The sequence below is a fragment of the Pipistrellus kuhlii genome, unplaced genomic scaffold (assembly GCF_014108245.1).
Source record: "Pipistrellus kuhlii isolate mPipKuh1 unplaced genomic scaffold, mPipKuh1.p scaffold_m20_p_199, whole genome shotgun sequence".
NCBI classification, from domain to species: Eukaryota; Metazoa; Chordata; class Mammalia; order Chiroptera; family Vespertilionidae; genus Pipistrellus; species Pipistrellus kuhlii.
In genome coordinates, this window is record NW_023425514.1 from 235 (window position 1) to 22,464 (window position 22,230).

A 22,230-nucleotide genomic window follows, 5' to 3' on the forward strand; every position below is an offset into this window, starting at 1 on the left:
AAAAAACAACAATAAAAATTAGGTATTTTATTGTATTTAGCTATTTGATGGAAATCTTATCTGAACCATAGTCTAGGGTTGTTGTTTGTTTTTAATCCTCTTGTATCTATTTTAGATACAAACAGCAAATAATAATTACTTTTTTATTATTTAATAAAACAATAAAAAGTCTTGCTTTTTAATAAATAACAATAAAATATTATTATGTTTAATAATAATTTTACTATTATTATTAAATAATAAAAAGTATTTTAATAAAATGTTTAATAAAATTTTGAATTTTATTACTATTAAACAATAAAAACTATTTTTAATTAAACGTTTAACAAAATTTTAAATTTTACTATTATTAAGTAATAAAAATTAATTTAAAAAATTCTTGATAAAATTTTAAATTTTCTTATTAAATAATTTTTTATTTTTAATAAAATTTTAAATAAAGTTTTGTTTTATTATTATGATGAAATAACAAAAAATTTTATTTTTAATAAAATTTTTAAACTTATTTGTAATAAAGTTTTTAACAAAATTTTAAATTTCATTATTATTAAATAATAAAAATAACATTTTTAATGAAATTTTTAACAAAAATTTTAAAATTTGCTATCATTATTGAATAATAAATTGTTATTTTAAATGAAATTTTTCATTAAAAATTTTTATTACTAAATAATAAAAAAAAATTTATAAAACACAACAAAATTTTAATTTTAACCATTATTAAATAACAAAAGTGTATCTTTCATAAACATTTTAACAAAATTTTAAATGTTATTAGTATGAAACAGTAGAATCGTTATTTTTAATAAAAATTTAAAATTCATTAAATAATAAAAAATTATTTTAAATAAAATTTTAAAACAAAAATTTTAAGTGTTAATTATTATCATTATAAAACCATAGAAAAAAATTATCTCTAATAAATTTTTAAATAAAAATTTCCAATATGTTGTTAAATAATAAGTTATTTTAAATAAAATTTTAAGTTTCTATTATTATTATTATTATTATTATTATTATTATTAAACGATACAAAGTGATGCCCAGGGACTCCTGGCCAATAAGGCTTCTCCGGTGTTGGGGTCCCCCCGCCCCAGCTCCCCTCTCCTCTCCCTCCCGCAGGTCACCGGGGCCCAGAGGACAGGATGCTGCTGCCCCAGCGCGCCCCCTGGCGGGCGCTGTGGGCGGTGCTGCTCCTGGCCTGCGCGCCGCCCCCGCCGGCCGCGGGGTCCTGCCCGCGCCCCTGCTCCTGCTACGCGCCCACCGAGGTCCACTGCACCTTCCGCTCGCTGGCGGCCGTGCCCGCCGGCCTCCCCGCGGGCGTGGAGCGCGTCAACCTGGGGTGGGTACCGCCCTGCAGTCCGTGCGTCAGCGGCCATGCGGCCGTGCGTCCGTGCGTCCGTGCGTCTGTGCGTGAGCGTCTGAGCATTAGAGTCCGTGCGTCTCCCTCTGTGCGTGAGCGTCTGAGCGTCACCGTCTGAGCGTGAGCGTCTGTGCGTCAGCGTCTGTGCGTGAGCATCTGTGCGTGAGCGTCTGAGCGTCACCGTCTGAGCGTGAGCGTCTGTGCGTGAGCGTCTGAGCGTGAGCGTCTGAGCATTAGAGTCCGTGCGTCTCCGTCTGTGCGTGAGCGTCTGAGCGTGAGCGTCTGTGCGTGTGCCTCTGTGCATCACTGCCCGTGCGTCACCGTCTGAGCGTGAGCGTCTGTGCGTCAGCGTCCGTGCGTCTGTGCGTCTGTGCGTGAGCGTCTGAGCGTCACAGTCTGAGCGTGAGCGTCTGTGCGTCAGCGTCTGTGCATCTGAGCGTCTGTGCGTGAGCGTCTGAGCGTGGGCGTCTGAGCATTAGAGTCCGTGCGTCTCCGTCTGTGCGTGAGCGTCTGTGCGTGTGCCTCTGTGCATCACTGTCCGTGCGTCACCGTCTGTGCGTGAGCGTCTGTGCGTCAGCGTCTGTGTGGGCGTCTGTGCGTCAGCGTCCGTGCGTCTGTGCGTCTGTGCGTGAGCGTCTGAGCGTGGGCGTCTGAGCATTAGAGTCTGTGCGTCTCCGTCTGTGCGTGAGCGTCTGAGCGTGAGCGTCTGTGCGTGTGCCTCTGTGCGTCACTGTCCGTGCGTCACCGTCTGAGCGTGAGCGTCTGTGCGTGTGCCTCTGTGCGTCACTGTCCGTGCGTCACCGTCTGAGCGTGAGCGTCTGTGCGTCAGCGTCTATGTGTGGGCGTCTGTGCGTCAGCGTCTGTGCGTCTGTGCGTCTGAGCGTGAGCGTCTATGTGTGGGCATCTGTGCATCAGCGTCTGTGCGTCTGTGCGTGAGCGTCTGAGCGTCTGAGCATTAGAGTCCGTGCGTCTCCGTCTGTGCGTGAGCGTCTGAGCGTGAGCGTCTGTGCGTGTGCCTCTGTGCATCACTGTCCGTGCGTCACCGTCTGAGTGTGAGCTTCTGTGCGTGAGCGTCTGAGCGTGAGCGTCTGTTCGTCAGCGTCTATGTGTGGGCGTCTGTGCGTCAGTGTGTGTGCGTCAGTGTCTGAGCGTGAGCGTCTGTGCGTCAGCGTCTATGTGTGGGCGTCTGTGCGTTAGTGTGTGTGCGTCAGTGTCTGTGCGTCAGCATCCGTGCGTCTGTGCGTCTGTGCGTGAGCGTCTGAGCGTCACCGTCTGAGCGTGAGCGTCTGTGCGTCAGCATCCGTGCGTCTGTGAGTCTGTGCGCTGTGAGAGTATGAGCGTCAACGTCTGAGAGTGGGAGTATGAGCATTAGAGTCAGTGCGTCTCCGTCTGTGCGTGAGCGTCTGAGCGTGAGCGTCTGTGCGTGTGCCTCTGTGCGTCACTGTCCGTGCGTCACCGTCTGAGCGTGACCGTCTGTGCGTCAGCGTCTATGTGTGGGCGTCTGTGCGTCAGCGTCTGTGCGTCTGAGCGTGAGCGTGTGTGTGGGCATCTGTGCTTCAGCGTCTGTGCGTCTGTGCGTGAGCGTCTGAGCGTCTAAGCATTAGAGTCCGTGCGTCTCCGTCTGTGCGTGAGCGTCTGAGCGTGAGCGTCTGTGCGTGTGCCTCTGTGCGTCACTGTCCGTGCGTCACCGTCTGAGCGTGACCGTCTGTGCGTCAGCGTCTATGTGTGGGCGTCTGTGCGTCAGCGTCTGTGCGTCTGAGCGTGAGCGTGTGTGTGGGCATCTGTGCTTCAGCGTCTGTGCGTCTGTGCGTGAGCGTCTGAGCGTCTAAGCATTAGAGTCCGTGCGTCACCGTCTGAGCGTGAGCGTCTGTGCGTCTGTGCGTGAGCGTCTGAGCGTCACCGTCTGAGCGTGGGCGTCTGAGCATTAGAGTCCGTGCGTCTCCGTCTGTGCGTGAGCGTCTGAGCGTGAGCGTCAGTGCGTGTGCCTCTGTGCGTCACTGTCCGTGCGTCACCGTCTGAGCGTGAGCGTCTGTGCGTCAGCGTCTATGTGTGGGCATCTGTGCGTCAGCGTCTGTGCGTCTGTGCGTCTGAGCGTGAGCGTCTGTGTGGGCATCTGTGCATCAGCGTCTGTGCATCTGTGCGTGAGCGTCTGAGCGTCTGAGCATTAGAGTCCGTGCGTCTCCGTCTGTGCGTGAGCGTCTGAGCGTGAGCGTATGTGCGTGTGCCTCTGTGCATCACTGTCCGTGCGTCACCGTCTGAGCGTGAGCTTCTGTGCGTCAGCGTCTATGTGTGGGCGTCTGTGCATCAATGTGTGTGCGTCAGTGTCTGAGCGTGAGCGTCTGAGCGTGAGCGTCTGTGCGTCAGCATCTGTGCATCTGAGCGTCTGTGCGTGAGCGTCTGAGCGTGGGCGTCTGAGCATTAGAGTCCGTGCGTCTCCGTCTGTGCGTGAGCGTCTGAGCGTGAGCGTCTGTGCGTCAGTGTGTGTGCGTCTGAGCGTGAGCGTCTGTGCGTCAGCGTCTATGTGTGGGCGTCTGTGCGTCAGTGTGTGTGCGTCAGTGTCTGAGCGTGAGCGTCTGTGCGTGAGCGTCTGAGCATTAGAGTCCGTGCGTCTCCGTCTGTGCGTGAGCATCTGAGCGTGAGCGTCTGTGCGTGTGCCTCTGTGCATCACTGCCCGTGCGTCACCGTCTGAGCGTGAGTGTCTGTGCGTCAGCGTCTATGTGAGGGCGTCTGTGCGTCAGCGTCTGTGCGTGAGCGTCTGTGCATCAGCGTCTGTGCGTCTGAGCGTGAGCGTCTGTGCCTGCATAAGCGTCTGTGCGTCACCGTCTGTGTGTGAGCGTCTGAGCATTAGAGTCCGTGCGTCTCCCTCTGTGCGTGAGCGTCTGAGCGTCACCGTCTGAGCGTGAGCGTCTGTGCGTCAGCGTCCGTGCGTCTGTGCGTCTGAGCGTGAGCGTCTGAGCGTCACCGTCTGAGCGTGAGCGTCTGTGCGTCAGCGTCTGTGCATCTGAGCGTCTGTGCGTGAGCGTCTGAGCGTGGGCGTCTGAGCATTAGAGTCCGTGCGTCTCCGTCTGTGCGTGAGCGTCTGTGCGTGTGCCTCTGTGCATCACTGTCCGTGCGTCACCGTCTGAGGGTGAGCGTCTGTGCGTCAGCGTCTGTGTGTGGGCGTCTGTGCATCAGCGTCTGTGCCTGCATAAGCGTCTGTGCGTCACCGTCTGTGCGTGAGCGTCTGTGCATCAGCGTCTGTGCCTGCATAAGCGTCTGTGCGTCACCGTCTGTGCGTGAGCGTCTGTGCATGTGCCTCTGCATCACTGTCTGTGCGTCACCGTCTGTGCGTCCGCGTCTGTGCATCTGTGTGTCTGAGCGTGAGCGTCTGAGCGTCAGCGTCTGTGCGTGGGCATCTGTGAGTGAGCGTCTGAGCGTGAGCGTCTGTGCGTCAGCGTCTATACGTCTGTGCGTCTGAGCGTGAGTGTGTGTGCGTCACTGTCTGTGTGTGTGCCTCTGTGCATCACCGTCTGTGCGTCACCGTCTGTGCGTGGGCGTCTGTGCGTCACCGTCTGTGCGTGGGCGTCTGTGCGTCACCGTCTGTGCGTGAGCGTCTATATGTGAGCGTCTGAGCGTCACCGTCTCTGTGCGTCATCGTTTGTGTGTCACCGTCTGAGCTTGAGCGTCTGTGCATCACCGAATGTGCGTCACCGAATGTGCGTGTGCCTCTGTGCAGCACCGTCTGAGCGTGAGCGTCCGTGCGTCACAGTCTGTGCGTGAGCGTCTGTGCGTCACCGTCTGTGTGTGTCTGTGCGTGGGCGTCTGTGCGTGAGCGTCTGTGCATGAGTATCTGTGCGTCACTGTCTGTGCGTCTGTGCGTGGGCGTCTTGCATGGGTGTCTGCGCGTCACTGTCTGAGCGTCACCGTCTGTGCGTGAGCGTCTGTGCGTCACCGTCTGTGTGTGTCTGTGCGTGAGCGTCTGCCCGTAACTGTGTGTAACTGTGAGACGTGGAGCGGGTCAACCTGGTGTGGGTATATCCGCCTTCATGCCTGTGCGTGAGCGTCTGTGCATGTGCCTCTGTGCGTAACCGTCCGTGCGTCACCTTCTGTGCGTCACCGTCTGTGCGTGAGCGTCTGTGCGTGGGCGTCTTGCATGGGTGTCTGCGCGTCACTGTCTGAGCGTCACCGTCTGTGCGTCACCGTCTGTGTGTGTCTGTGCGTGAGCGTCTGTCCGTAACTGTAACTGAGACGTGGAGCGCTTCAACCTGGGGTGGGTACCGCCGCCTTCCGTCTGTGCGTCAGCGTCTGTGCGTCAGAGCGTGAGCGTCTGTGCGTGTGCCTCTGTGCATCACCGTCTGTGGGTCACCGTCTGAGCGTGAGCGTCTGTGCGTGGACGTCTGTGCGTCAGCGTCTGTGCGTCCCACCATCTGAGCGCGAGCGTCTGTGCAGGGGTGTCTGTGCGTGGGCGTCTGTGCGTGGGTGTCTGTGTGTCACTTCTGAGCGTGAGCGTCTATGCGTCACCATCTGAGCGTGAGCGTCTGTGCGTGAGCGTCTGTGCGTATCTGTGAGACGTGGAGCGGATCAACCTGAAGTGGGTACAGCCACCCTCCGTCTGTGCGTAACTGCGTCACCGTCTGCGTAAACGTCTGTGCGTTACTGTGCGTAACTGTGCGTGTCTGTGCAAAACTGTAACTGTGCGTCAGCGTCTGTGCGTCAGCGCGTATCTGTGCGTCAGCGCGTATCTGTGCGTCAGCGCGTATCTGTGCGTAAGCGTTGGTGCATAAAAGTCTGAGCGTAAGCGTCTGTGCGTGAGCGTCTGTGCGTGTCTGTGCGTAACTATGCGTAACTGCATCACCCTCTGCGTAACTGTGCGTAACTGCGTATTTGTGCCTAACCGTCTGTGCGTAAGTAGGTAATTGTGGGTAATTGTGGGTAATTTCCCATGAGCCACTGCGCGCCGTTGGCCGCCCGTGTCCCGTTAGGGAGCGCTCTTTCTGGGGTTCCGTGCGTCTTCCGTTTCCTTCCTGTTTCCATCCATTCCCTCGCCCGCCCTGGCTGGTTCAGAGGACAGAGCCTCCGCTTACAGACGCCCCAGGCCCCGGTCAAGGGCTCGGACCCGGGATGCAGGCTCTTTCCCCCGCCCCCCGGGGCCGTGGCTGGGGCAGGTCCCGGAGGCAAGTGGTCCATGTGTTTCTGTCCCATCGATGTTCCTCTCTGTCTCTCACTCTCTCTGGAAAACCAATGGGAAAATACCCTCAGGGAGGATTTAAAAAGTAAAATAAATATGTAAATTATATATAGTATATAATATATAAACTAAATTATACATAGTATATAATTATACGTATATAGTAAATTGCATATATATTTTACTATATATACATACAGTAAAATAAAATATGTAAATTATATATACACACACATAGTATATAATATGTAAAGTAAATTATATATACAGTATATAATTATATAGTAAATTACATATATATTACTATATATAGTAAAGTAAATATTTAATATATTACACACACCTCGTATCTTCTAGTAACGTTAAAATTATGTCGTAGTTATAATTATACTAATAGTCAATTTTATATATATATTTACTCTATCTATAGTAAAAAAACATATGGAAATGATATACATCCTCGTTATCATATGGAACGTAATTATGTCGTATATGAATTAGACCTATGAGTAAATTATATATATATTTTACTATATATATAGTAAAATAAAATATGGAAAGTAAATTATATATATAATAGTATATAATATAGAAAATAAATTATATATATTATATAGTTATATAGTAGTAAGTTACATATATATTTTACTATACATACATATAGTAAAATAAAATACATAAAATAAGTTATATATATGTTATATATACATAAAGTAAATTATATATATATATAAAATATGTAAAGTAAATTTATATATATATATATATATACACACACACACACACACAGGTTAACTATCCAAAATATATATATATATATACTTTTAATATATTTTATTGATTTTTTATATGTATTTATTTACTTATAATATATTTTATGTATTTTTAATATATTTTATTGATTTTTAATATATTTTATTGATTTTTTTTTTTTTTTACAGAGAGGAAGGGAGAGGGATAGACAGAGAGAAACATCCGTGATGAGAGAGAGAATCATAGATCGGCCGCCTCCTGCACCCCCCCCTCGACTGGGGATGGAGCCCACAACCCGGGCCTGTGCCCTTGACCGGGAATCGAACCCGGGACCTCCTGGTTCCTAGGTTCACCCTCAACCTCTTAGCCACGCCGGCCGGGCCATCCATGTGACTGTATTTCAGCAAAATTGTTGATACAAGATACCTACCCTTGCCGAAACCGGTGTGGTTCAGTGGGTAGAACGTCGGCCTGTGGACCGAAGGGTCCCGGGTTCGATTCCCGGTCAAGCACATGGACCTTGGTGGCAGGCACATCCCCAGTGGGGGGCGTGCAGGAGGCAGCGGATCGATGTTTCTCTCTCATCATCGATGTTACTGACTCTCCCTCCCTCTCTCTTCCTCTTTGTAAAAAAAAAAAAAAATCATTAAAATATATATTTTTAAAAGACATAAAACAAGCTGGGCTGGTGGTTGAGCATTGACTTAGGAACCAGGAGGTCCCGGGTTCGATTCCCGGTCAAGGGCACAGGCCCGCAGGCTCCATTCCCAACCAGTAGGGGGCGAGCAGGAGGCGGCTGGTTGATCCATGATTCTCTCTCATCCTGGATATTTCTCTCTCCCTCTCTTGTCCTTCCTGTCTCTGAAATAAAATAAAAATGTCTTTCTTTAAAAACAAACAAACAAACAAACAAAAAAGACAACATATTTAATAACAAGCAGAGAACGTTCCAAATCAGCCGCCACCAGATGTTAACACACACACACAGGAAAACACTGTCTCCTTTCTCCTCCTCCTCCTCTTCCTCCTCCTCCTCCTCCTCCTCCTTCATTTAATTTTATGTTTATTTATTTAGTTAGTTTCATTATCCCTTTATTATTTTTTAAATTTTTAAAAAATATATATTTTATTGATTTTTTTTTTTTTACAGGGATAGAGAGGGATAGAAACAGATGAGAGAGAATCATCCATCAGCCGCCTCCTGCACGCCCCCCACTGGGGATGTGCCCTCAGCCACCAAGGTCCACGCCCTTGACCGGGAATCGAACCCGGGACCCTTCCGTCCGCAGGCCGACGCTCTGCCCACTGAGCCACACCGGTGAGGGCCATGGATATTTTTTAAAAGTTGTTTTTATTGTTTAATAAGATAACGTGGTTGTTTTTTTTTTAAAGTTGTTTTTTAATTTTTATTTTATTATATATATCTATATATTTTATATATTTTACTGATTTTTCACAGAGAGGAAGGGAGAGAGTGAGAAACATTGATGAGAGAGAGTCATCGATCCGCTGCCTCCTGCACGCCCCCCACTGGGGATGTGCCCTCAGCCACCAAGGTCCATGCCCTTGACCGGGAATCGAACCCGGGACCTTTCAGTCCGCAGGCCGACGCTCTGCCCACTGAGCCACACCGGCTTCAGCTGATTTATTTTATTTTTTATTTTATTTTTATTGATTTATTTTTAAGTATATTTTATTGATATTCTTACAAGAGAGGAAGGGAGAGAGATAGTCAGAAACATCGATGAGAGAGAGTCATCGATCCGCTGCCTCCTGCACGCCCCCCACTGGGGATGTGCCCTCAGCCACCAAGGTCCATGCCCTTGACCGGGAATCGAACCCGGGACCCTTCCGTCCGCAGGCCGACGCTCTGTCCACTGAGCCGCACCGGTTTTGACTCCAGGTCTGTTTCCGTTCATCCGTCTTCGTTGTCCATCATCATTTCCTCTCGATGTCTTGTTTCTTCTTGTTTTATGCTTTGGGGGGGGGGGGATCTGTGGCCTCTGGGCTGGGCACACTGACGGTGTCTGTGTCTGTGTGTGTGTGTGTGTGTGTGTGTGTGTGTGTGTCTGTGTCTGTGTGTGTGTGTGTGTGTGTGTATGTGTGTGTCTGTCTGTGTCTGTGTGTGTGTGTCTGTCTGTGTGTCTCTCAGGTTTAACAGCATCCAGACCCTGTCGGACTCCGCCTTCGCCGGGCTGAAGAGGCTGGAGCTGCTCATGGTCCATGGAAACAACATTCCCAGCATCCCTGACGGCGCCCTCCGAGACCTCAGCGCCCTGCAGGTAACGCCCAAGCTCTCGTTTCCTTATTTTATTTTTAAAAATATATTCTATTGATTTTTTACAGAGAGGAAGAGAGAGGGATAGAGAGTTAGAAATAGTATCGATGCGAGAGAAACATCCATCCGCCGCCTCCTGCACGCCCCCCCACTGGGGATGTGTCCGCAACCAAGGTCCATGCCCTTGACCGGGAATCGAACCCGGGACCTTTCAGTCCGCAGGCCGACGCTCTGTCCACTGAGCCACACCGGATTCGGCTCATTACTTTATTGTATTGTATTTTATCATTTCATTCACTTTTTTTTTTTTATTCTGTCATTTTACTTTATCTTTTATTTACTTTGCTTCACTTTTTATTTTATTTTATGGTTTACTTATTTATCTGCTGTTTTATTAATTTAGTTTATTTTAGTTTAACTTTATTAATTTTGTTCTACTTTTTATTTTATGTTATTCATTCATTTTCATTTATTTATTATTTTATTTTATTTCGTGTTTTATTTTTTTATTATTTTTATTATTATATTTTATTATTTTATTATCTATTTCATTTATTATTTATAATACTTATTGTTTTAATTTAGTATTTTATTTTTTATTTTATGTTATTCATTCATTTTATTTATTTCTTTATTTATTATTTTATTTCATTTTGTTTTATTTACTTTGTTTTATTTTTATTTTATTTTATTATTTTTATTGTTATATTTTACTATTTTATTATCTATTTGATTTATTATGTATTGTTTTAATTTAATTTAATTTATTATTTTATTTTTCATTTCCTTTATTTTTTATTTTGTTATTTATTATTTCATTTATTTTTTTTTCTTTATTTTATTGTATTTATTTATTTTTATTATTTTAGTTTATTTTTTAACTAGAGGCCTCAAAGGCCATGGTAGGGGTCCCTGAAACCAGCTCTCCGACATCCCCCGAGGGGTCCCAGATTGTGGGAGAGGGTGGTCCTCGGAGGACACACCCCACAATAGGGCTTTTTCCTCTCTGGTTCCAGGTGTGACAACCACAGCTCAGCGAGCTCCTTCATCGAGCGTCTGCCCCCTGGTGGTCAGTGCGCGTCATAGCTACTGATTGGATGGTCGCTCAGGCTGTTTTGTGTATACATGTTTTTATCGATTTTACAAAAAAGGAAGGGAGGGAGATAGAGAGTTAGAAACATCCATCCGCTGCCTCCTGCACGCCCCCCACTGGGGATGTGCCCTCAGCCACCGAGGTCTGTACCCTTGACCGGAATCGAACCCGGGACCCTTCAGTCTGCAGGCTGACGCTCTATCCACTGAGCCACACCGGCTTTGGCCTGATGTAATCTTTTAAAAAAATATATATACTGATGGAAATCGGGTAGAGGGGATCTATTGGGGGGAAAGGAGGAGAAACAATTGTAATAATTTGAACAAAGATGTATTAAATTCAAAAAAAGAACATATATACTGTATATTTTTAATTTATTTCAGAGAAAAAGGGAGAGGGAGGGAGAGAGAGATAGAAACGTCCATGAGGAGAGAGAATCATAGACCGGCTGCCTCCTGCACGCCCCCTCCTGGGGATGGACCATGCAACCCAGGGCCTGTGCCCTTGACAGGGAAATCAAACCCGGGACCCTTCAGTCCACAGGTCGACGCTCTATCCACTGAGCCACACCAGCACCATCTTTCTTTTAAAAAATACAATTTTTTATTGATTTCAGATAGATGAGAAAGAGAGAGAGACAGAGCCAGAGAGACAGAGACAGAGAGAGAGACAGAGAGAGAGAGAGAGAGAGAGACGTCCATGAGGAGAGAGAATCATGGACCGGCTGCCTCCTGCACGCCCCGTCCTGAGGATGGACCCTGCAACCCAGGGCCTGTGCCCTTGACCTGGAACCGAAGCCTGACCTCCTCTCCCTTCCCCCTTCTCACCTGCTCCCAAGGTCCTCAAGTTCAGCTACAACAAACTGCGGGTGCTGACGGCCCACACCCTGCGCGGCCTGAGGGGCCTCGTGCGGCTGCACCTGGACCACAACGAGCTGGAGTTTCTGCACCCCCACGCCCTCCTCGGCCTGCGGTCCCTCCGCCTGCTGCAGCTCGAGGGAAACCGGCTGTCCCAGCTGCACCCTGCCGCCTTCGCCACCGTCCGGCCGCTCGGCCAGTTCCCGCTGTCCGGCGTCCGGCACCTGTACCTGGCCGACAACCGGCTGCGCCGGCTGCCCGAGGGGCTGCTGGGGGCCATGCCGCTGCTGGAGAACGTGTTTCTGCAGGGCAACCCCTGGGCCTGCGACTGCGACATGGGCTGGCTGCCCGGCTGGGCGGCCAGGGCTCCCGGTGAGAGGGCGGAGGGGAAGGGAGGGGAGGGAGGGAGGGAGGGACAGACCAGGGCGCTGTCTGTCTGTCAATCGGCCCCGGGGACAAGGCCCAATCTGGGCCAGCGGGCAGCTTCTCTCTCTTCTCTCTGTCTTTCTTTGTTTCTCTCTGTCGTCTTTCTTTATTTCTGTCTGTCTTTCTTTGTTTCTGTCTGTCTTTGTTTCTCTCTGTCTTTCTCTCTGTCTTTCTTTGTTTCTCTCTGTCTTTGTTTCTCTCTGTCTGTCTTTGTTTCTCTCTGTCTTTCTCTCTGTCTTTCTTTGTTTCTCTGTTTTTCTTTGTTTCTCTCTGTCTTTCTTTGTTTCTCTCTGTCTTTCTTTTTCTCTGTCCTTGTTTCTTTCTGTCTTTCTTTGTTTCTCTCTGTCTGCCTTTGTTTCTCTCTGTCTTTCTTTGTTTCTCTCTGTCTTTCTTTGTTTCTCTGTCTTTCTTTTTCTCTGTCCTTGTTTCTTTCTGTCTTTCTTTGTTTCTCTCTGTCTTTCTTTGTTTCTCTCTGTCTTTGTTTCTCTCTGTCTTTCTTTGTTTCTCTCTGTCTTTCTTTGTTTCTGTCTGTCTTTCTTTGTTTCTGTCTGTCTTTGTTTCTCTCTGTCTTTCTTTGTTTCTGTCTTTCTTTGTTTCTCTCTGTCTGCCTTTGTTTCTCTCTGTCATTCTTTGTTTCTCTCTGTCTTTCTTTGTTTCTCTGTCTTTCTTTTTCTCTGTCTTTGTTTCTTTCTGTCTTTCTTTGTTTCTGTCTGTCTTTGTATTTTTCTTTTTCTTTCTCTTCTTTCTTTCTTCGTTCTTTTTCTTTCTTTTCTCATTCTTTCTCTTCTTTCTTTTCTTATTTTTCTCACGTCATTCCTTCCTTCCTTCCTTCCTTCCTTCCTTCTTTCTTCCTTCCTTCCTTCCTTCCTTCCTTCCTTCCTTCCTTCCTTCCTTCCTTTTTCTTTCTTTCTTTCTTTCTTTCTTTCTTTCTTTCTTTCTTTCTTTCTTTTTTTTTTTTCTCCCTTCCTTCCTTCCTTCTCTTCTTTCTCTTTCTTTCTTTTCTTTTAAAAACATATATATATATTTATTGATTTCAGAAAGGGAAGGAGAGAGACAGAAACATCCATGATGAGAGAGAACCACAGATAAGCTGCCTCCTGCACGCCCCCCTTACTGAGGATGGAGCTTGCAACCCGGGCCTGTGCCCTTGACGAGGCACCGAACCCTGGACCCTTCAGTCGTCTGCAGGCCGACGCTCTACCCACTGAGCCACACCAGCCAGGGCTTCCTCCTTTCCTCCCCCCCTCTCTCTCTCTCTCTCTCTCTCTCTCTCTCTCTCTCTCTCCCCTCACTCACACCACATCTCCCCGCTTCCTTGCCTCCTTCCCCAGGCATCCTCAAGTGCAAGAAGGACAAGGCCTATGAGGGCGGCCAGCTCTGCGCGGCCTGCTCCAGCCCCCGCGCGCTCCTCGGCCGCGAGCTCCAGTCCCTCCGGGACATCCCCTGCGCCCGGCCCTCCATCGAATCCCCGCTGAGGCCCAACACGACCGGCAGTGGCAGCAGCAACAGCGTCGTCTTCGACGAGGAAGAAGAAGAAGGAGACTCGGACGAAGACGCAGACGCCGACAGCCCTCTCCCTGCGGCCGCCCTCCCGTCCCCGCCCTGGACGGTCGCCTTCAACATGACGGACGAACACGGCAACACGGTGAGTCTGGCCTGTGGCGTCCGGCAGCCGCCGCGCCTGGACGCCGTGCGGCTGAACCAGACGGAGTCCCAGGAAACGGAGGTCAACGCCACCCTCGCCCTGGAGCTCTCCTGCCCCATGACCCGGGACAAGTACGAGAAGCTGTGGAAGCTCATCGCCTACTACAGCGAGGTGCCCGTCACCCTGAACCGGGAGGTTGCTGATGCCGATGAGCCCACCGACGGCCGTGACACCCCTGGGGGGGCGGCCGCCTCCTACAGACAAGACGCCGACGCGGACGCACTGTACTACACGGGCGTCCGCGCCCGCGTGCTGGCCACGCCTGCCTGGATCCTCCAGCCGTCCGTCTGCCTGCAGCTCAATCGCCGCCAGAGCACGTCGCAGAGGGTCCTGCTGTCGTACCGGTCGCCGTTGGCCTGGTCGACTGCCAGCAGCGAGGAGGACACCGGCAGGGCCCGCGGCCGGAGCTGGGTCATGATCGAGCCGGACCCGGACGCCCCGAGGGCCCTCGCCGTCCTCGAAGGCTCGCCGTGCGAGCTGGGGTGCCGTGTGCGGGCGTCGGAGAGCCCGTCTATGGCCTGGGTTCTCCCGGACGGCTCGGTGTTATCGGCATCCGCCCGCACGGACGGCAGATTCTCCATGCTGACGGGAGGCGGGCTGAGGATCGGGGCGGCCGCGCGCGCGGACACGGGGCTGTACCGGTGCCTGGCCGCGGTCCCGGACGACACGGCCAGCCTGGCCTTCCGGGTCGTGGTGGTGCCTCGGACGGCACAGCCCCCCGAGGAAGGACGGGCGGCGAGCGTCCCCAAGAATCCGGGCGAACCCCTGATGCTGCCCTGCCGGGCGCTGGCCGTGCCCGAGGCCCAGCTCACCTGGATCCTTCCCAACCAGAGGATGGTCCACGCCTTGGCCAACACCTCCAGGGCCTACGTCCTGGCCAACGGGACCCTCTCCATCCCTGAGGTGCAGGCCGGGGACGGAGGCTTCTACCGGTGCATCGCCGTCAACCAGCAGGGGGCAGACCAGCTCACGGTGGGCGTCGCGGTCAGCAGGAGAGGGCCGGGGGGCAGGGCGTCCAAACGGGGACGGCGGCCCGGCTGGTCCCGGCCCAGAGGGGGCATCGTGGAAGACGAAGGAGGCTCGGGCATCGGCCCCCCCGGAGACACTCCGTCGAGGAGGGTCCCGCACACCAAGGAGCAGAAGGGGCGCCGGAAGCCGAAATCCTGGAGGCACCCCGAGAAGGAGCCGGAGGCAGAGAGCCGGGTCGCCGAGGGCCGCCGCGGGTTCGAGTCCAGGCGGAGGGTCCACGTGGCCAGCAAGCAGATCAACCCGGACCACTGGGCCCACATCCTGGCCCGGGTCCGAGGGAGGAACCCCTCCAGGGACGGGGGGACGGTGGAGACCGCCACGGCGCCCGCCGAGACCACCGACAACGCCACGCCCGTCCGTCCTGTCCCTCCTCCTCCCTCCGCGTCCCCCGCAGCCCACAGGACAGCCGGCCCTGACGAGGAATTCTCGGCAGACGCTCTGTTCGTGGGGGAGGAAGACCCCGTATCCGGGCCTGGAGTCCTGACAACAGAAGCCGGAGCCACCAGCTCCGATCTCACCGGCTCCGATCGACGGGAATCCATTGACGACGATGACGACGAGGAGTTTTCTGAAAACACACAGGGTCTACCTCCGTGGGCCGTGGCCACCCCAGGGCCATCGGAGGTGCCTTACAAGTCTTCGACGCCCCAGATCCTGGGCCCGACCGACGAGGAATCCGTCAGCGATCACATGCCCACCGACAGCTGGTCTACTCCAGCCATGGACAACTGGTCTACTCCAGCCATGGACAACTGGTCTACCCAACCCATGGACAACTGGTCTACCCAACCAATGGACAACTGGTCTACCCAACCCATGGACAACTGGTCTACCCAACCCACCATGGACAACTGGTCTACCCGACCCATGGACAACTGGTCTACTCAGCCCATGGATAACTGGTCTACCCGACCCATGGACAATTGGTCTACCCGACCCATGGACAACTGGTCTACCCAACCCATGGACAACTGGTCGACCCAAGTTGGCCCCACCATCGCCATGGAAGACCGGTCGATGACGGCGGCAGACGTTGGGCCTGTGCCCGAGCCAACATCTCGTGAGAGCATGTCCCCCTCGGCTGCCATCTCCGTGGGCCCGTCGGACTCCCAATGGGAGACCCGTTCAGCATCGGATGAGGACAAGAAGGAAGGACAGGCCTCCCGAGGCGTCGCCCCAACGCCCGCCTTGTCCGCGGTGGACCCCTGGGCCGGAAAAGGCTCAGAGGAGGACCCTCGGAAGCTTCCGGAAGGAGTCACGCCGGGGAGAGCGCCCCCAAGCTCCCGAGGATCCACAATGGAGCGTTTCGGCGTGGAATCCACCCCGTTGCTTGGTTTTCTCGCTGAGAACCAAGTGGGTCCCGTGGCGCCCGCCACGTTCACTCCCCCTCCCCGGAAACGGCCCCACGGTGGGGGGAGGAGGCGGCCACGGCCCCACCGCGCCCGACAGCGCCACAAGGCGACGCGTACGCCCACCACCATGTCCGCCCCGACGGGGGCCTTCTCCCCTGGAGTCATTCAAGACCCCGAAGCCGTGACCCCCGGGCGAGGGGACGGGTGGTCGGCGCCCACCTCTTGGGGGCAGCCTACGGCGGGGACCCCCAAACAGGTGAGTGTGGAGACGCCTGCGGAGCCCGCGACCAAGGGGACCCCACGGAGAAAGCACGGCAGGAGGCCGAACAAACACAGGCACAGCACCTCCACGGTGGGCACTCCAGAGAAGACGCCGACGGATACAGCCACTGCTCCCCATCCGGGCACGGCCCTGGTGCCCGCCACCTTCTCCCTGGGAATCGGGGGCCCCCATGAGGCCATGACAGCAGCAGCAGCAGCAGCAGCTTCTAGCACCACCACCACCCCCAACACACACACATCTCGTGGTGCACCCCAAGATGCAGCGCTGGCCACGTCCACGCCCGCGTCCGAGGAGAGAGAGACGGAGACTTCCGATGACTCCGACATGCGTGACGCCACCCGTGAGCCCGTCACCCGTGTCCCGGCACCGCCCGGGTTCGAGACCTCCACCGTGAGAGACACGAAGAACGCATTCTTAACGTCGAGCTTTCCGGGAACGGAAAACGGGGGTCGGCCGAGGACGGCCCAGCCCGGGGGTCTGCAGACGGACGCCCCCGCCACCCACTCTTTGGAGACCCCAACGCACGCGTCACCCTCTCCCCAAGAGTCGGGGGACCCGGGTTTGCCCTCGGAGGCCCCCCCGTCAGTGTCCGTGACGCGCTCTATGCAAGAAGGCGTGGTTGCTTCGTCTGCATGGAGCGCGGGTGTAGACACAGCTGCTCGTCGGGATGGATCCACCACCCGTGGTGGGGGTCCTGGTGTCCTCACGCCAGCCCCGTTCCCAGCCACCCGTCCCATGACTGTGCATCCCACCACCACGGATACCGTCTACCGCCCGTCAAGCCCGCCACCTCCTCCAGTGTCCACGGATTCCTCCAACCTCGTGGGGGTCCCCAGAACCCAAACGGAGGAGAAGGAGGAGGAGGAGAAGGAGAAGGAGAAGGGGGAAGAGAAGGAGAAGAAGGAGGAGGAGGAGGAGGAGGAGGAGATGGAGGAGGAGGAGGAGGAGGAGGAGATGGAGGAGGAAAAGAAGAAGGAGAAGAAGAAGGAGGAGAAGGAGGAAGAGAAGAAGAAGGAGAAGAAGGAGGAGGAGGAGAAGGAGGAGGAGGAGGAGGAGATGGAGGAGAAGAAGATGGAGATGGAGGAGGAGGAGAAGGAGAAGGAGGAGAAGATGACACAGCCAACATGGTGGCCAGTACATGCCCCAACCACCCCATCTCCCAGGACAGACGCCGCTCCCGTCACTCCAAGCCGGGAGGTCACTGGGAAGGCCGAGAAGACCACACACATCCTTCTACGCAGCCCCGATGGTCCCCACCACCACCACCCCCTTCTCCCAACCCAGCCGGCCGGCGTCTCCGGCCCGCCCGTCCCTCCGAGGGGGACCTGGAGACCTCCCGCATGGACCACACGGAGCCCCTTCCGATCCCCCACGACCGTCCATCCTCCTCGTCACCACGGAACCAGCAGGCTGAGCATCGTGACGTCCCCGTGGCACGTCCTACGGGACCGCACGCTCTCGGCCTCGACGACGACGACGACGACGACGACGGTGGCAATGCCGAGACCGACCCCTTCCAGCCTGGCCATGGGCCACGGAACGAACCCAACCACCCGTCACGGCCGCACACAGGCGCTCGGCTCCAACAGCCTCCCCGACGTCAGACCCCCTCACCCGTCCAGCGGGAGGTCCTCGTTCTTGCTCAACAGGGCCTTCCCGTGGCCACCGTCGGCCGTGACCCCCAAGACCCAGACCCCGGCCCCTCCCACCCCAGGGACCCGGGCGCGAGCCGTCCACCCGTTTGCCAGCGACCGTCGCATCCGCACTCAGACCGTCATCTCCCACGTGGACTTGGGGCCCCCGGCCCCGCCGGCCCCTCCGTCTCCGCCACCGCCGTCCTCCACCCGCCCTGTCCCCTTCATGACAGCACCCCCCAGGCCGCCTTCCGGAACCTTCCGTCCGGGCGGGGCCAGGGTCTTCTCGGCAGCGGGAGGGCCGCCGGCTGCGTCTAAGCTCTGGGCAGCTGGGGAGGCGCCGAGGATCATCAGCAAGTCGCCCCCGACCGTGACCGTCACGGCCGAGGCGGACGCTGCAATTCCATGCGAGGTCACAGGGAGGCCAGAGCCCTTTATAACCTGGACCAAGGTCTCCACCGGTAAGGCGGGGGGCGGGGCGAGGGGGGCGGAGCGTCTGCACGTGTTTTTGTTTGTTTGTTTTGTTGATTTTTTTTTCACCGAGAGGAAGGGAGAGGGAATAGAGAGCCAGAAACATCGATGATGGGAGAGAAACATCCATCCGCTGCCTCCTGCACGCCCCCCACTGGGGATGTGCCCTCAGCCACCGAGGCCCATGCCCTTGACCGGGAATCGAACCCGGGACCCTTCCGTCCAGCAGGCCGACGCTCTGTCCACTGAGCCACACCGGTTTCGGCTATATACTCTTGGAGGTGTATTTTACACACACACACACACACACACACACACACAATGACACACACAAACGTGAAACATTGGCACAGTCATTCTCAAGGACTATAAAAAAAAAAAGTTTCAGGCCATTGATGGAAAAGTGGGTGTATCCGGAATCTTTTCCGGCGTGGCTCAGTGCTGGAGCGTCGACCTAGGAACCAGGAGGTCACGGGTTTGATTCCTGATCTAGGCCCGTGTTGCGGGCTCCATCCCCAGGAGGGGGCATATAGGAGGCATCTGATTGATGATAATTCTCTCTCATCATGGATGTTTCTCTCTCTCTCTCTCTCCCTCTCTAAAATCAAGAAAAATATATATATTTTTTTTTTTTAAAAAAGAAAAAAATCTGAACAGTTGGTGTGGTTCCATGGTTGAGCATCAAGAGGTCTCAGGATTGGATTAACAGGCAGGGCACATTACTTGTAATAATACAAATGCACTCAGTGCCCAGATGATGATGGTCTGTGAACGCATAATAACCTGGCCACTCAGTGTGTGTGTGCATAGATAGATAGATAGATTAGATTAGATATAGATGATAGAGAGATAGATAGATTAGAGGCACGGTGCATGAATGCGTACATGGGCGGGGTTCGGCCAGCCTGGCCAGGGGGAGGGGACGTGGGTGGCCGGCCGGCCTGCCTGCTGGTTGAACTCCCGGTCGAGGGGACCATTTGCATATGAGCCTTTTATTCTATAGGACAGACACAGCCAGATGGTTATGTGTTCTGAGATCATCATCTGGTCACTCGTGTGTGCGTGTGTGTGTGTGTGTGTGTGTGTGTGTATATATATACAGATATATGTATATATACAGAGATATATATATATATATATACACACACACACATATATATATATATATATATCTGTATATCTGTATATGTATATGCATATCATACACTGGACCATATGTGTGTGTGTGTGTGTGTGTGTGTGTGTGTGTGTGTGTGTGTATATCATACACTGGACCATATATATGTGTGTGAGTGTATATGTATATGTATATGTGTGTATGTATGTATATATATATATATATATATATATATATATATCATACACTGGGCCGTATATATGTATACACACAGACACACACACACACACACAAAGTGGCCAGATGATTATGCGTTCAGAGATTATGATCGTCTGGCTACTCCGTGTAAATTTCATGAAATAAAGTTTAAAAAAAGAAAGCCCTAGTCGGAGTGGCTCAGTGGATAGAGCGTCGGCCTGCGGACGGAAGGGTCCCAGGTTCGATTCCTGGTCAAGGGCATGGCCCTTGGTTGCGGGCACATCCCCAGGTGGGGGGCGTGCAGGAGGCTGCTGATGGATGTTTCTCTCTCATCGATGTTTGACTCTCTCTCCCTTTCCCTTCCTCTCTGCAAAAAAATCAATAATATATATCTATATCTATATATATATACATATATATATAGATATAGATATAGATATAGATATATTTTAAAATATATTTTATTGATTTTTTACAGAGAGGAGGAAAAAGGGATAGAGAGCTAGAAATGTTGACGAGAGAGAAACCTCCATCAGCAGCCTCCTGCACGCCCCCTACTAGGGATGTGCCCGCAACCAAGGACCATGCCCTTGACCAGGAATCGAACCTGGGACCCTTCCGTCCGCAGGCCGACGCTCTACCCACTGAGCCACACTGGTTTCGGCTGATGGACGTTTCTAACTCTCTATCTCTCTCCCTTCCTCCTGCAAAAAATTACTAATAAAATTTTTTTTTTTTTTAAATGGGGGGACATTTCTCCGGAGCCTCACCCCCCCCCCTCCTTCTTGGTCCTTCCCTTGCAGGCGCCCTGCTGACCCCCAATACCCGCGTCCAGCGCTTCCAAGTCCTCAAAAACGGCACTTTTCTCATCCACCGTGCCCAGCCCCAGGACCGGGGCCAGTACGTGTGCACTGCCCAGAATCTGCATGGCGCCGACCGGCACTCCGTCCTGCTGTCCGTGTCCACCCAGCTCCCCCAGATCCTGCCGGCCTCCCCGTCCCAATCCCATACCCAGTACCAGGACATCACCGTGTCCCTGGGGGACACCATCTCCATGGAGTGCCTGGCCCGGGGCACCCCCCTGCCACAGATCTCCTGGATCTTTCCCGATCGCCGTGTCTGGCTCCAGGCGTCCCCCGTGGAGAGCCGGGTGACCGTCCACCCAAACCGGACCCTGTCCATCAAGGAGGCGTCCTTCTCCGATCAGGGCGTGTACCGGTGCGTGGCCAGCAACGCCGGGGGCGCCGACAGCCTGGCCATCCGTCTGCACGTGACCGCACTGCCCCCCGTGATCCAGCAGGAGGCGACGGAGAACATCACTCTGGCCCCCGGGCTGAGCGTCCACATCCACTGCGCGGCCAAGGGGGCGCCGGCCCCCGCCGTGCGCTGGCTGCTGCCCCCCGACGGCACCCCGATCCGGCCCTCGCAGTTCCTCCGGGGGAAGCTGTTCCTGTTCCCCAACGGGACCCTCTACATCAGGAACCTGGCCCCCAAGGACTCCGGCCGGTACCAGTGCGTGGCCGCCAACCTGGTGGGCTCCGCCCGCCGGGAGGTGGCGGTGACCGTGAGGGCCCCCGGGGCGGCCGCCAACGCCCGCATCACGGGCAGCTCCCCGCGCAGGACGGACGTGCGCTTCGGGGGGACCCTGCGGCTGGACTGCAGCGCGTCCGGCGAGCCCTGGCCACGTGTGCTGTGGAGGCTGCCCTCCAAGCAGATGGTGGACGGAGTCTTCAGGTAGGTGCGAGGCCCTGGCTGCTGGGGAGGCGTTCAGCCGTTCGTCATGGCACTCCTGTGAGCCATCCATCCCTCCACCCATCCACTCATCCATGTACCCATCCATCTATTCCATCCATCCATCCACCCATCCATGTACCCATCCATGTATCCATCCATCTATTCCATCCATCTATGTATCCATCCGTCTATGTATCCACCCATCCATCCATCCATCCACCCATCCATCCATCCACCCATCCATGTATCCATCCATCTATTCCATCCATCCATCCATCCACCCATCCATCCATCTATGAATCCATCCATCCATCCGTCCATCCACCCACCCATCCATCCATTCATCCACCCATCCATCCACCCATTCATGTATCCATCCATCTATTCCATCCATCTATGTATCCATCCATCTATGTATTCACCCATCCATCCATCCACCCATCCATCCATCCATCCACCCATCCATGTATCCATCCATCTATTCCATCCATCCATGTATCCATCCACCCATCCATCCATCTATGAATCCATCCATCCATCCACCCACCCACCCATCCACCCATCCACCCAACCATCCATCCACCTATCCATCTATCCACCCATCCATCCATCCTTCCATCGCGCTCCTGTGAGCCATCCATCTATCCATCCATCCACCCACCATTGTGCTCCTGTGCACCATCCATCCACTCATCCTCCCATCCATTCATTCATCCATCCATCCATCCATCCATCCATCCACTCATCCTTCCATACATTCACCCATCCAC

The 22,230-nt window shown here is 53.1% G+C and overlaps 1 protein-coding gene across 1 annotated transcript in view; it reads left to right on the forward strand.

Moving 5' to 3' along the window:
• The first annotated feature begins 1,100 nt into the window (after positions 1-1,100).
• The window catches only part of MXRA5 (matrix remodeling associated 5), a 29,365-nt gene continuing 8,235 nt past the window's right edge, over positions 1,101-22,230 (forward strand). Inside the window, exons 1-6 of the mRNA XM_045583600.1 lie at positions 1,101-1,342; positions 9,436-9,565; positions 11,493-11,883; positions 13,269-17,251; positions 17,312-18,401; positions 20,530-21,460. Coding sequence (XP_045439556.1) covers positions 1,146-1,342; positions 9,436-9,565; positions 11,493-11,883; positions 13,269-17,251; positions 17,312-18,401; positions 20,530-21,460 — 6,722 coding nt within the window. The 5' untranslated portion in view covers positions 1,101-1,145. The remainder of the gene's footprint in view (positions 1,343-9,435; positions 9,566-11,492; positions 11,884-13,268; positions 17,252-17,311; positions 18,402-20,529; positions 21,461-22,230) is intronic.